Source organism: Vipera berus (assembly GCF_964194415.1).
Source record: "Vipera berus genome assembly, chromosome: 2".
NCBI lineage: Eukaryota > Metazoa > Chordata > Lepidosauria > Squamata > Viperidae > Vipera > Vipera berus.
Window position 1 is genome coordinate 37,026,340 of NC_138203.1, and position 12,906 is coordinate 37,039,245.

General features: G+C 36.8%; 1 protein-coding gene across 5 annotated transcripts in view; it reads left to right on the top strand.

The window, feature by feature from the left end:
- The window catches only part of XRCC4 (X-ray repair cross complementing 4), a 113,729-nt gene that overhangs the window by 8,033 nt on the left and 92,790 nt on the right, over positions 1 to 12,906 (top strand). For 2 of the 5 annotated variants that reach the window (XM_081321315.1, XM_081321311.1), the window contains exons 2-4: positions 3,272 to 3,768; positions 8,481 to 8,632; positions 10,003 to 10,193. In XM_081321315.1, the coding sequence (XP_081177441.1) occupies positions 8,494 to 8,632; positions 10,003 to 10,193 (330 nt within the window). In that variant the 5' untranslated portion in view covers positions 3,272 to 3,768; positions 8,481 to 8,493. The remainder of the gene's footprint in view (positions 1 to 3,271; positions 3,769 to 8,480; positions 8,633 to 10,002; positions 10,194 to 12,906) is intronic. The other 3 variants (XM_081321314.1, XM_081321312.1, XM_081321313.1) reach the window with 2 other exon arrangements.

A 12,906-nucleotide genomic window follows, 5' to 3' on the forward strand; every position in this document is an offset into this window, starting at 1 on the left:
AATAAAACCTATAATAATAACATAAAAATATTAAATCTGTGCTCTAAATTTAACATACAGATTGTATAAGCCCAGTATTTTTAGGCTATTATTGTTTTCAAGATTTTTAAGTTCTAAATGAAAGGATATGTGAAATATCATTAATGAGGGCAGATATGATATTGTCGCCATTACGGAAACATGGTGAGATGAAACCCACAAATGGAACACACAGCTAGAGGGATTTAAATTATTCAAAAGAAACAGACCAAATAAAAGGGCAGGTGGAGTTGCTCTCTATATAAGAAATAACTATATCTGTACAGAAATAGAGCACAACAATAATGAAAACTGTAAACTTGAATGCATTTGGGTCAATATAAAAGGGAGAAAAAATGACATTTCCATAGGTGTATACTATAGGCCACCCAACCAAACAGAGGAAATAGATGAACTTTTTGCTAGTCAGCTAACTAAGGTATGTAGGAAGCACATCACAATAGTAATGGGGGACTTTAACTACCCTGACATCGACTGGGAGACAAACTCTGCACCAAGTGAAAGATCAAACAGATTTCTGACAAACCTAGCAGACAACTTTGTCACCCAAAAAGTAGAGAAGGGAACTAGGGGATTAGCCATTTTGGATCTAATTCTCACTAACAGAGATGAAATGATAGAAGGTGTTGAAGCCACAGAAACCTTGGGAGGAAATGATCATGCAATATTGGAATTCAACATTATGGACGCACAAGGAATAGAACACAGTCAAACTAGAGTCTTGGACTTTAAGAGAGCTAATTTCAATAAACTTAGAAAGAGCTTGGGAAGGATTCCATGGATGAGAATCTTCAAGGGGAAAACAACTCAATAAACTTGGGAAATTTTGAAAAGTGAGATAATAAAAGCCCAGTCTAGCACAATACCAACAAAGACGAAAAATAACAGCTCTCAACAGAAACCAGCATGGCTGCACAAAGAACACTCTGATAAATTGAAAGATAAAAAGGACAAGTATAGAAAGTGGAAAGAGGGGCACATAACTAATAATATCAGCAAATAGCCCGAGCCTGCAAAGACAAAGTGAGGAAAGCTAAGGCTCAAAATGAACTAACACTTGTGACCGAAGTCAAAAATAACAAAAAAAGCTTGTTTCAACATGTAAAAAACAAGAAAAAAGTGAAGGAAATGATTGGTCCATTAGTGGGTGAAAGTGGCAAGAAGGTGACAAGCAACAGGGAGAAAGCAGAACTCTTTAACTCGTTTTTTGCATCTGTCTTTACACAAAGGGAAAAAACAGACCAACCTATCAAAAATAGTGCCATAAAAACAATAAAAACACAAGTTAAGATAGGCAAGAAAATGGTAAGTGAGCACCTGTCCAGCCTAGACGAGTTCAAATCACCAGGACCAGATGGATTACACCCCAAGGTTCTCAAGGAACTGGCGGATGTGATCTCAGAACCACTGAACTATATTTTTCAAAGATCCTGGAGCACTGGAAAACTACCAGAGGACTGCACAAGAGCTGATGTAGTTCCCATCTTCAAAAAAGGGGAAAAAATGGATCTAGGAAACTACAGACCTATCAGCCTGACCTCAGTACCTGGGAAGATTCTGGAAAAGATAATCAAACAACGAATCTAGAGGCAAACAAAATCATTACTAAAAGCCAACATGGGTTTGTCAAAAACAGATCATGCCAGACAAATTTTATTGCATTCTTTGACCAAGTGACAAAATTAGTGGACCAGATGAATGCTGTGGATATAATTTACTTGGACTTCAGTAAGGCATTTGATAAAGTAGATCACAACCTATTACTTAATAAGATAGAAAAATGTGGGTTAGACAGCACCACCACCAGATGGATTCGTAGCTGGCTGACCGGCCGTACTCAGCGTGTGTTCCTCAATGGAACCGCATCTACATGGAGGGAAGTGTGTAGTGGGGTGCCCCAGGGTTCTGTTCTGGGCCCAGTGCTCTTCAACATCATCAACGATTTGGACAAAGGGATAGATGGGGAACTCATCAAATTTGCAGACGACACCAAGCTGGCAGGAATAGCCAACACTCCAGAAGACAGGCTTAAGATACAGGAGGATCTGGACTATCTAACAAAATGAAATTCAATTGTGAAAAAAGTAAGGTTCTACATTTAGGCAAGAAAAACCAAATGTACAGGTATAGTATAGGGGGTACCTTGCTCGATAGTAGTAACTGTGAGAGAGATCTCAGAGTCCTAGTGGACAATCACTTAAATATGAGCCAGCAGTCTGCTGCAGCTGCCAAAAAAGCCAACACAGTGCTAGGCTGCATTAACAGAGGGATAGAATCAAGATCACGTGAAGTATTAATACCATTTTACAATGCCTTGGTAAGGCCACACTTGGAATACTGCATTGAGTTTTGGTCACCACGATGTAAAAAAGATGTTGAGACTCTGGAAAGAGTACAGAGAAGAGCAAGAAAGATGTTTAGGGGACTGGAGGCTAAAACATATGGTAAGTAACGGCTGCTGGAATTGGGTATGTCTAGTTTAATGAAGAGAAGGACTAGGGGTGACAAGATAGCAGTGTTTCAATATCTCAGGGGCTGCCACAAAGAAGAAGGAGTCAAGCTATTCTCCAAAGCGCCCAAAGGCAGGACAAGAAGCAACAGATGGAAACTAATCAAGGAGAGAAGCAACCTAGAACTAAGGAGAAACTTCCTGACAGAACAATTAATCAGTGGAACAACCTGCCTCCAGAAGCTGTGAATGGCTCCAACACTGGAGGTTTTTAAGAAGAGACTGGACAGCCATTTGTCTGAAATGGTATAGGGTTTCTTGCCTGAGCAGGGGGTTGGACTAGATGACCTCCAAGGTCCCTTCCAACTTTAGTATTATGATTAAATTTTATTTATTTTTTAATCTAAAGAGGTTCTAAAGTATTACTGTAAAACAAGCCATGAAATAACTGTTTTAACATAGATGCAGATGGAGAAGATGTAATAATCCTTCTGTATAAGTACTGGTAGCCTTTTTAACTGATTAAATAGATGCTTACACTTATGTCTCACTCACAGATAATGCTTTTATCATGTTCTGAGGTACCAAGAAACTAGAGGATAAGACAGATTTGTTACACTATATACTGTTCCCCAAGAAATAGAATTGATGCTGCATGACTAATTGTTCAGGTTATCCTTATAGAACTCACCACTTTCTTCATGGCCTAGTACACATGTTAGCACCTGGACAGGATTGGACTATGAATGTAAATGCTAAAGTTGCAATATATTTTTCTTTTAGATCTGCATGTTCCCAAAGCAGAATGGCTGAGGTTGAGGCACCTGCTGCTAAACCTTTTTCTTAGTCAAAAGACAGTTTTGCAAGTCAGAAATGAAAAGCTGAAGTTGAAGTATCAATGACACTCTGTAGTGCAGTGAAGGAAGTCAAGAGTTGGCTTCTGTATTGTGCTTGAGAGTTACCCAAAGCTGTATACAAAATGATTTGTCAGCTAATTAAAAAACAACTGTCTTGTTTATTCATCAGAACTGTGGACAATCATTGTTTGTGGAGCAGACTCAAACTAATTACATGCCAGCCAACAGCTGATTCTCCCTCAGAAGGAAGCATTGCCTAATAAAGATCATAGATGCCAACCACTAAATACACAATGTACTAAAGATGAGCAGCTCAATCGCCAACTGTCTGGCTTTTCTCAATAAAGCTAGTGATGGACAAATTTGGGTAGAACTCTGCTATTTCCACCTGAAAGTCAATCTTTGTTTCTTAGTTGTCTTATGGTGAGATATTGATATGAAATATGATTCTTTTGTGCAATTAGGAGAAATCACTAGCTTTTCTATTACCATAATCATTCTGCTTTTTAAAAATGCCTCTAATTAATAAAGAACATTGGCACCAAATGTTTTAATTTTACAGAGATTGCAAATAAAATTACCGAAGTATCATTATTTATTCCTTGAAAGTTGTTCCAATCCATTTGACAATTATTATTTTGTGTGATACTAGAATGCAGGGTAAACATTCGTTCTTATTATCTTCAAAACAAATGTTGATAAATGCTTGGTTTTGTAAGTTATCTTAAATAAACAGTGATAGCACTATAAAATGAAAACCCTACCAATAATTCAATTGCCACCATATCATATATTCTTAAACACTCTTTTAAAGCTAGTGAGGAATTCTAAATGTCTTTTTTCAACATCAAAAATAAGCAAACTGAATGTAATATTTATTTAAACACTTTCTGGGGGAAAAAAAATCACAATCGTGCATTTGAATATACTATAGACTATTTTAGGAACAACTGCTGTTTGTTTTTTTAAAAAAAATTGCACATAGTGTACTTTTTCTGTATATTTTTTAGAATAATTTAAAAGAGAAATATAGTTCTGAAAGAACTGGTGCTTCTCAGGAACACATATGCTTGTATTTCTAGGAAATTCTGCAAATCCATGAATTGTAATGGCATGTTTGTGATCCTAGGTCAGGGGTCTTCAAACTTGGCCCTTTTATGACTTGTGGACTTCAACTCCCAGAATTCCTCAGCCAGCTCCCAATTCTGGGAGTTGAAGTCCACAAGTCATAAAAGGGCCAAGTTTGAAGACCCCTGTCCTAGGTAGATAGGAGATATTCATAGATCTTTGTTGGATCTCACTTGTGCTTTTTATTTTATCAGTGCTAGTGTTTCTGATATGTCTTCAGTTACGTGGAATGTATTGTGTCATTGGGATACTTACATACATGGATAAGACTATCCTTGTGACCTTATTAGGCTAGGGGCAACAGCAGAAGCTTGGAGAAAAAACATTGACAGAAGTTATGAAAGCATGTGTGCCAATTTAAAATCTTTGTGTGAGCTTCATTTTCCAGAGTGAACCAATTTCTTTTAGCCATACATCTATAAATTCATGGGAAGATCTGATCTTTAAATTTAAATTTAAATCTTTAAATCCCTTCGTCCAGTGCGCTCGCAGAGAGAGGGTCTTCTCAGGGTGCCACTGGTAAAAGATTGCCGGCGGATAACACCCAGGGAGAGGGCCTTTTCTGTGGGTGCGCCTACCCTCTGGAACCAGCTGCCCGTGGAGCTCAGGACTGCCCCCGACCTTCGATCATTCCGCCGGGACTTGAAGACCTGGCTCTTTGAGCTCTCTGACCCAGGCTGAGAATTTTAACTGGGGTTTTATTTTCAGGGATAATTTAATCTTTTAATTTAATTTAATTTAATTTATTAATATTTCTATACCGCCCTTCTCCCGAAGGACTCAGGGCGGTGTACAGGGCAAGAGTAAAATACAAAATTACAAAAGTTAAAAGTAATTAAATATATGCCCGTTAAAAGAACAATTAATACATAATAAATAACCCCAATAAAATAATAATAACCCCCCCAATCCCCCCTCAGGCCAGGCCGGCTTGTTCGAACAAGTATGTTTTTAGGTCGCGGCGGAAGGAGCGGAGATCGGGCGCCGTCCGGAGCTCAACTGGTAGCTGGTTCCATAATTCTGGGGCGCCCACAGAGAAAGATCTCCCCCTTCTCTTTTAACTTTGTACTTATATTGATATGATTTTAAAATGCCCTGTAAACCGTCCTGAGTCCTTCGGGAAAGGGCGGTATATAAATCTAATAAAATCTAAATCTAAAATCTAAATACTCTTACCACATTGATAAAAAGTTTGTTGTGTGCTTGAGGCTGAGGCAAATAGTTAACATCCTAAAATGAACTGGAGGGATTAATTATAACAGAATGGATTATTTTATGGTTTTAACTCCTTTTGCTTTTGCTTATTCTTTGTTTTTTACACCTCCTTGAGTTATTTGTAAAAATAATAAAGGTAGGATATAAATAAATAAATTTGCTGTGCCTTTGTACTTTTTACATTTATTTAATATAACAGTCCTAATTTACAAATAAAACATTAAGCTGAACCTTCTCATATTTATGTGAATCTCAGCACTGTGGCTTGTTCAATAAAATGCATAAAAATTTGTGGCTAGGCACAAACTGTGACCCCAAGACTGCATGGTACTGAAACTCTTTTTTTGTTGATGTTCCATAGATTTCCCTGCAATTGCTATGCCAAATTTTAGTGCCATAACAGAGTTTGGAACAGACCTTGGCAGTCTTCTAGTCCAGGGCTTTTCAACCTTTTCACCCATTGTACCACTTTTAGGATATGGCAACATCCGAATACCACCAGTCGCCTTGCAAGGTGTCAAAAATTTGATGACCAAAAAAAAAGGAAAAAAGTGATGAAGTACAGGTAGTCCTCGACTTACAACAGTTCACTTAGTGACTGCCCGCCCGGTGGTGCTCTTCCTCCTGTCTGAGGTTTTCATTATTGTGAACTTTTCTGTTGAGGATTGGCAGTGGGGGGTGGGGTGGTTGCAGCAGGTTATCAGTAAAAAGTTCAAATAAAACTGTATGATGAAAAATAATAGAAAAATCTGGGCCCATCAACTGCATTGTTTCCCTAATGTATTGTTTATCTTAGACCTTCAAATGATAATAAATGCAGACTCAAAAAATTGACTGTTCTTGGCTTACTATAGCTTCTTAGATTGAGCTTCTGTAAAATAAAAAAAACAGTGGTACAACTACATTAACATGTCTCTTTGTTGCTTCTTATAGCAGAGCTAAACAGTTACCCCACTAATTTTTATTTTTATTTATTTAGTTTTAAATATTATATGTTAACAAAACACAAGTAGTATTGTTTTAAAATACAAACATATTTTATTATTTGGCTATAGTGTATTTTTAAAATGTTGCTTGGATATTATTAACACTGATGATTTTAAACCATTAAAATTAACAAAAAAGGGTTTATATCAATATTAACTATGATTTTCTAATTTTTTAAAAATAAAATTTATTGACCACCCATCTTACCTTAGGGTAACAGGTCGGCTTACAATTAATCTTAGTTAAAACATAAAATGTTAAATCAAGCCTTACAACCAGAGACACATGGGGAGGGTGGGGACGGAGTGGGGGAAAGGTGGGATCTGTTATTCCTCAATCAACCACCTCCACTGTGCTGATCCCCACTGGAGCCCCAAGTCAACTAGCACAGCCATGTCTTTAGGCCCTTATGGAAAGATATGGTTGGGGACAACCTCACATCGGAGGGGAAAGATGTTCCAGAGGGCAGGTGCAACAGCAGAAAAGGCCCTCCTCCTGGACCCCACCAGCTGGAATACTCAGGTTAATGGGACCTGCAGCATGCCTCATCTGCTGGCACGAGTGCTACTGGCCAATCCCAGTGAGGTGAGACAGTCCCTCAAGTAACCTGGCCCCATGCCATAAAGGGCTTTAAAGGTGATCATCAACACCTTGAATTGCATCTGGAAACAGACTGGTAACTAGTGCAGCTCATGGAGCAGTCGGACCATTCTTGGAGCCCCCAAAACTATCCGCACCACCACATTCTATACCAGCTGTAGCTTCCAAAAGCTCTTTAAAGGTAGCCCCATGTAGACCCCATTACAATAGTCCAGTAGTGAAATGACCAGGAACTGAAAGACTGAATGCAGGGAATTCTGGTCTAGGAAAGGCTGCAACTGGTGCATAACATGAAATTGTGCAAAGGCTCTCCTAGTTGTGACTGCCACTGTTCCTCGAACAGGAGTTGTGAGTCCATGAGAACCCCCAAGTTGCGGTCTGAGTCTTTCTGGGCCATGCCACCCTATCCAGAGTCAAAGATGACAAAGTCAGGGATCCCCACATACCCAAAGCCATTTGGTCTTACCAGGATTCAGTCAAAGGCTGTTGTTCCCCATCCAGGCCACCATAGCCTCCAGGCACTGCGCAAGGGCAGCCACAGCATCACTTGGGTCACCAAGAGTAGAAATATAGAGTTGGATGTCATCAGCATACAGTATATGTCTCAACCCGTGGTGACGGGTAATTTCATCCAGTGGTTTCATACAGATGTTGAAAAGGAGTGGAGAAAGTACCGAATCCTGTGGTACACTACAGAATAGTGGCTGAGGGCTGGACCTCTCACTCCCTATGAACATCAGTTGGGACCTGCCACAGAAAAAGGAGCTGAACCAGTGCAGAATTATGCCACCCATCCCTTTTCCCTATTAAGGTTAATAAGGATAAGTTTACATAGTTTTTGACATCTAAAAGCTGAATATGGCATTTATAAGCACCTTTAAAATAGATTAAATTATATACTAAAGTTATTTTATGCTTAATAATACTGAGGTCTCCACAATACTGAATTGTTACTTATTGAGTTTTTGCATATAAAAACATTATTTAAGCACCCAAAGCTTACGTATGTCTTCATAATAAGTTTTAAAAAATAAATTTTACTGTTTATAGGAAAATGAAATTACTTCATCTAAATATTTGCATTGATGTGTAGAGATATGGTCAGCAGTGCTTGTGAATTTTGTATTTTGAAATTTGCTTATGTTCGCTGAAATATATGTGCTGCTATCCATGTAACGTTTAACTTCTGTTTTTTTAAAAAACAGTGGCTAGAAAAATATGGAAAAGAAAGTGAGACAGCTATGTCCTATTTCTGATCCAGACACAACATACTTTCTGCAAATAACTTGGCGCAAAGATCTGGGTACAGGTTTTGATCTTATACTAAGTGACGGCCAATCATCTTGGAATGGAAGAGGTATAATAAATTTACAATAAAGTATAATAGTATGATAAATTACTGTATGACTTATTACCATTGATTTATTAATGGGTTCCCCACTCCATTTTTTCTACTTACGGTATGTTCTATTTACCCAAAATAAGTTGAAGTTTTCCCTATCCTCACAATTATTTTTAATTGGGAAAATTGTCTTTTGTTCTTTGAAGAGACTCGAGCTGATTCTGAATATGGCAGAAACAATGGAAGCAAATTTTCCCTTTTCTGCCTCATTGCAGATACTTATTCTTGCCCCCTGGTTGGGAAGAATGTAACCTGACAATCATAGCCAATTCCTTTATTGGGCTCTGAAAGCTGTATGAAATCAGTAAAGAGTATAGTGTATTCTAAAATCTATAGATTATAGATTACTAATTTAACATTCAAAGTATATTCTTCTGTTGAGTTGTATAAATCTATAATTTCATATTAAATTATAAATATTACAATATTATATATTATAAAACTTCAATGGGTGTCTAGTTGAACCACCTTTGATCCAGACCAATATTTTGTACTGACCGTCTCTTTCCAGGTAATGATAGAAACTCCAAACACAACTTAAGTACTTTGATAGCCTTTTTATGTTCTTTAGTGATTGGTATTCAGAGAACCTCTGACTATTGTACTGGAGATGCTTTATTCCCTTCATTACTGGTAATTACTGGTAGCCTTGGTGGAACAGTGGGCTAATGCCTCGTTAAGTAACACCAGCTGCCTGCAATTAGTGCAGGTTCGCATCCCACCAGGCTCAAGTTTGACTCAGCCTTCCATCCTTCCGAGGTAGGTAAAATGAGGACCCAGATTGTTGGGGGCAATTAAGCTGACTTTGTAATAATGCCGCTTGGGGTTTGTGTGAAAGCCCTAATAAGCAGGCATATACATAGAATGAAGGCTACTGCTAAAGCTTGTAAGCCGCCCTGAGTCTTCGGAGAAGGGCGGGATATAAATGGAATTTTAAAAAAAAAAAACTATGCTAGTGTTTCCTCCATAATGATATTTTGAAGTTGGTAATCATTTCTACATATAATTATGTATTATGGAACAGGCTGCTTCAATTGTCTTGATTTTTAAATGTCTTTTTAAATAGAGGCACAATGCTGTGTTCTGTGAAATGTTTGCTCAATTTTAAAAATATGGTATAAGAGGTTCTTTGTTAGGAAGGGCTCTTGCATTTTCAGTATTTTAAAGAAAATCTAAAACATGTAATATTTTGGTTATATTTTTAGAAAATAAATTATGATTTCAAATAAATTGAAACATGTTTGAAACCTTTCTCTTTATATCTCAAGAGCTATAATTGCCTTTCTTTCAAATTTACTTTAATTCTTTGAATTACTGTCTTTTAGTGTCTGAAGAAGAGATTTCTAGAGAGGCTGCTGACATGGAAATGAAACAAGAAAAATATGTAGAAGAACTTAAAAAAGTACTGTTGTTTGACCAAGAGTACTCAGATTCATACCGTTTTGATATATCTAAAAAAGAAATAAATGGAGAATCAATTCATTTTTCTTATGAAAAGAATTTGAAAGATGTTACTGTAAGTATTCTATTCTATTTCTCCATTTTTATGTCATAAAGTCATCTTTCATGCCATAAATCTTCAGGAACAGTGGATACTTAGACCTTTGTCTTAAACTTCAGCAGTTATAAATTCTGGTATGCTACTTAATTATTAGCATAATATTCTGTTTTTAAAAATCAGTAAGAAATATTGTGCTTATGAGAATCTTTTTAAAAATTCTACAGTCAGAATAAACATTAAGTTGACTTTTCAGTTTCAAACTTTTGTAAAGCAGGATTCATTTGTTAAAAATGAATCTATACATACAAACATAGATACATAAACATGCATGTAGATATGTATATGTATATACACAAACACACACACAAACACACGCTATTGTGATTTGAAACATTACTAAATTTATTTTAATATATACAAATATTGGTCATTTATTTATTTACCTCCTGTATTTATACACTGCCAAATCTCTAAGGTGTTCTAGACAAACTTATGGTGGCCATGAACTACTATGCCAGTCCCATTGACCCAGTGTCTAACTTGACCCAATGGAGTTTGAAGTCCTGCAGTACAAAAAGATTGGGAGGGGGATCCATACCAGTCCACATTGCTGATAGGTCTGTGGCCTACTTTTTTCTATCAAAGGACCATTAAGATCATGCTACATTGAACATGATCACTATTATTAATCAATATCATTTTAATACATCTGTATTGTGTGTATTTATGTAGGTCTCCTAAATACAGTCTCCAATTTACAACCATAATTGAGATCAGAATTTTCATTGCTGAGCAAGGCAGTTAAGTGAGTCACGCCTAATTTTACGAACTTTTTTTTGCTATGGTTGTTAAACAAATCAATGCAGTTGTTGAGTGAACCATGCGGTTATTAAGCGAATCTAGCTCAACCTTGACTTTGCTTGTTCAGAAGCTGGCTGGGAAGGTTTCAAATGGTGATCACAGGACTCCAGGTTGGTGCAACCATTGTAAATATACTGTATGTCTGTTGCCAAACACCTGAATTTTGATCACATGACCATAGGGATGCTGTGACAGTTGTAAGTAGGTGTAAATCTCTTTTTCAGTGCCGTTGTTACTCTGAACAGTCACTAAATGAGTTGCAAGTCGAGGGCAGCCTGCATTTAAGTATTTGAGAAGTTTATATACTACTAAAACCTGTTCTATATGCTGGAGTTTGAGCCAAACTGATAGGTAATTGGTAGGAAAACTGAAATAATGTATTTCTTTTTAATGAAATTTATCTTTCAAATGTATTTACAACTCTAGTTAGTGCATATGTTATTAAGAATTAAAAGAACAATAGGGAAAACAACAAACTGAATCACAGAATTATAAAAGATCATAACCAGCTTGCTCCAGGCTTTTTGAAACAGCAACTCTTCAAGTTAAGAGCAAACTTTGCAGAAACACATTACTGTAAAGTGATAACTTTCTACAAAAAGGATGCAACATTTAATGGTAGCTTGATGCTCTTATGTTCATTAAAAAAATACAAGCAACAAAAAGCAACAGCAGAATTTAACAAATTAAATGGTGTGGTCTAGTTTCTTTTATTTAAACAATGCCATTTTGGGGACCTAGGAAGCCTGCCTTTTGAGCCTGTTCTTTGGCACAGCATCACTCCAGGCATCTGTAAAGTTCTTATATTGGTGATTTTCAAAAAGTCAGAGAAAACCTGGTTGTTGGGGTTTGGGGGTTGGGTTAAGGGTGTGCTAAGCCCTTGTAGGATATGTACTTGATTATATTTTCTTCCTGAGTCATATGTTCTTTGTTTTTTAAATTGTTTTTAACAATGCAAGCTGCCCAGAGTCTTATGGAATTGAGCAGCCTCTAAATAGCACAAACAAATAAAATAAAGTAATTTAGGCCAGGAATATGATGCATATGGTATATTGTTGTATATGATATATATGACTGTACAAATCTAGCTTTGAATACTTACAGCCTCAATTATTCCGGATGTTGAAATTCATTCCAAATTCATTCATTCATATTAAAAAATGAATGTTACCAATTCATGGGTGGTAATAGAATCACAAGAGCTAGATTTAGATACTGTATGGCTCCAATTGTGTTCCTGCAACCATGCTAGTCTGTTTCTCTTGTATCTTTCTGTTGATATTTTTCAGTTATTATATGAGATGCCATGAAAATATATTTGATAGTGCAATCAGAAAATAAATGTAAATTCAAAGATCTACTGAATGAAAATTGAAATTGCTGTACATAATTATACTTTCATTGAAGACAATGGAATATTTGATGGGCTGCCACAAGAGAGAAGTGGGTTGACCTATTCTTCAAAGGGCCAGACAAGAAATAATGGTTGGAAACGTATCAAAGAGAGCTCCAACCTAGAACTAAGGAGGAATTTTCTGACAGCGAGAACAATTAATCAGTGGAACAGTTATCTCCAGAAGTTGTGAGTGCTCCGTCACTAGAGATTTTAAAGAAGAGATTGGACAGCAATTTTTCTGTAATGGAATAGGTTCTCAATAAAGGAAAACATTTGTAGCACAGGGTTGAAATGAGGTGTCCTTGGTGTTATCTGAGCTTGGTTGTTTTCTTGCAGATGTTTCAGAACCCAAATTAGGTATAGGATCTCCTGCCTAAGCAGGGGTATTGGACTAGAAAACTTCCAAGGTCCCTTCCAACTCTGTTATACTGTTATTGAGATTATAATAATAAAATGCTACAGTATATCTAT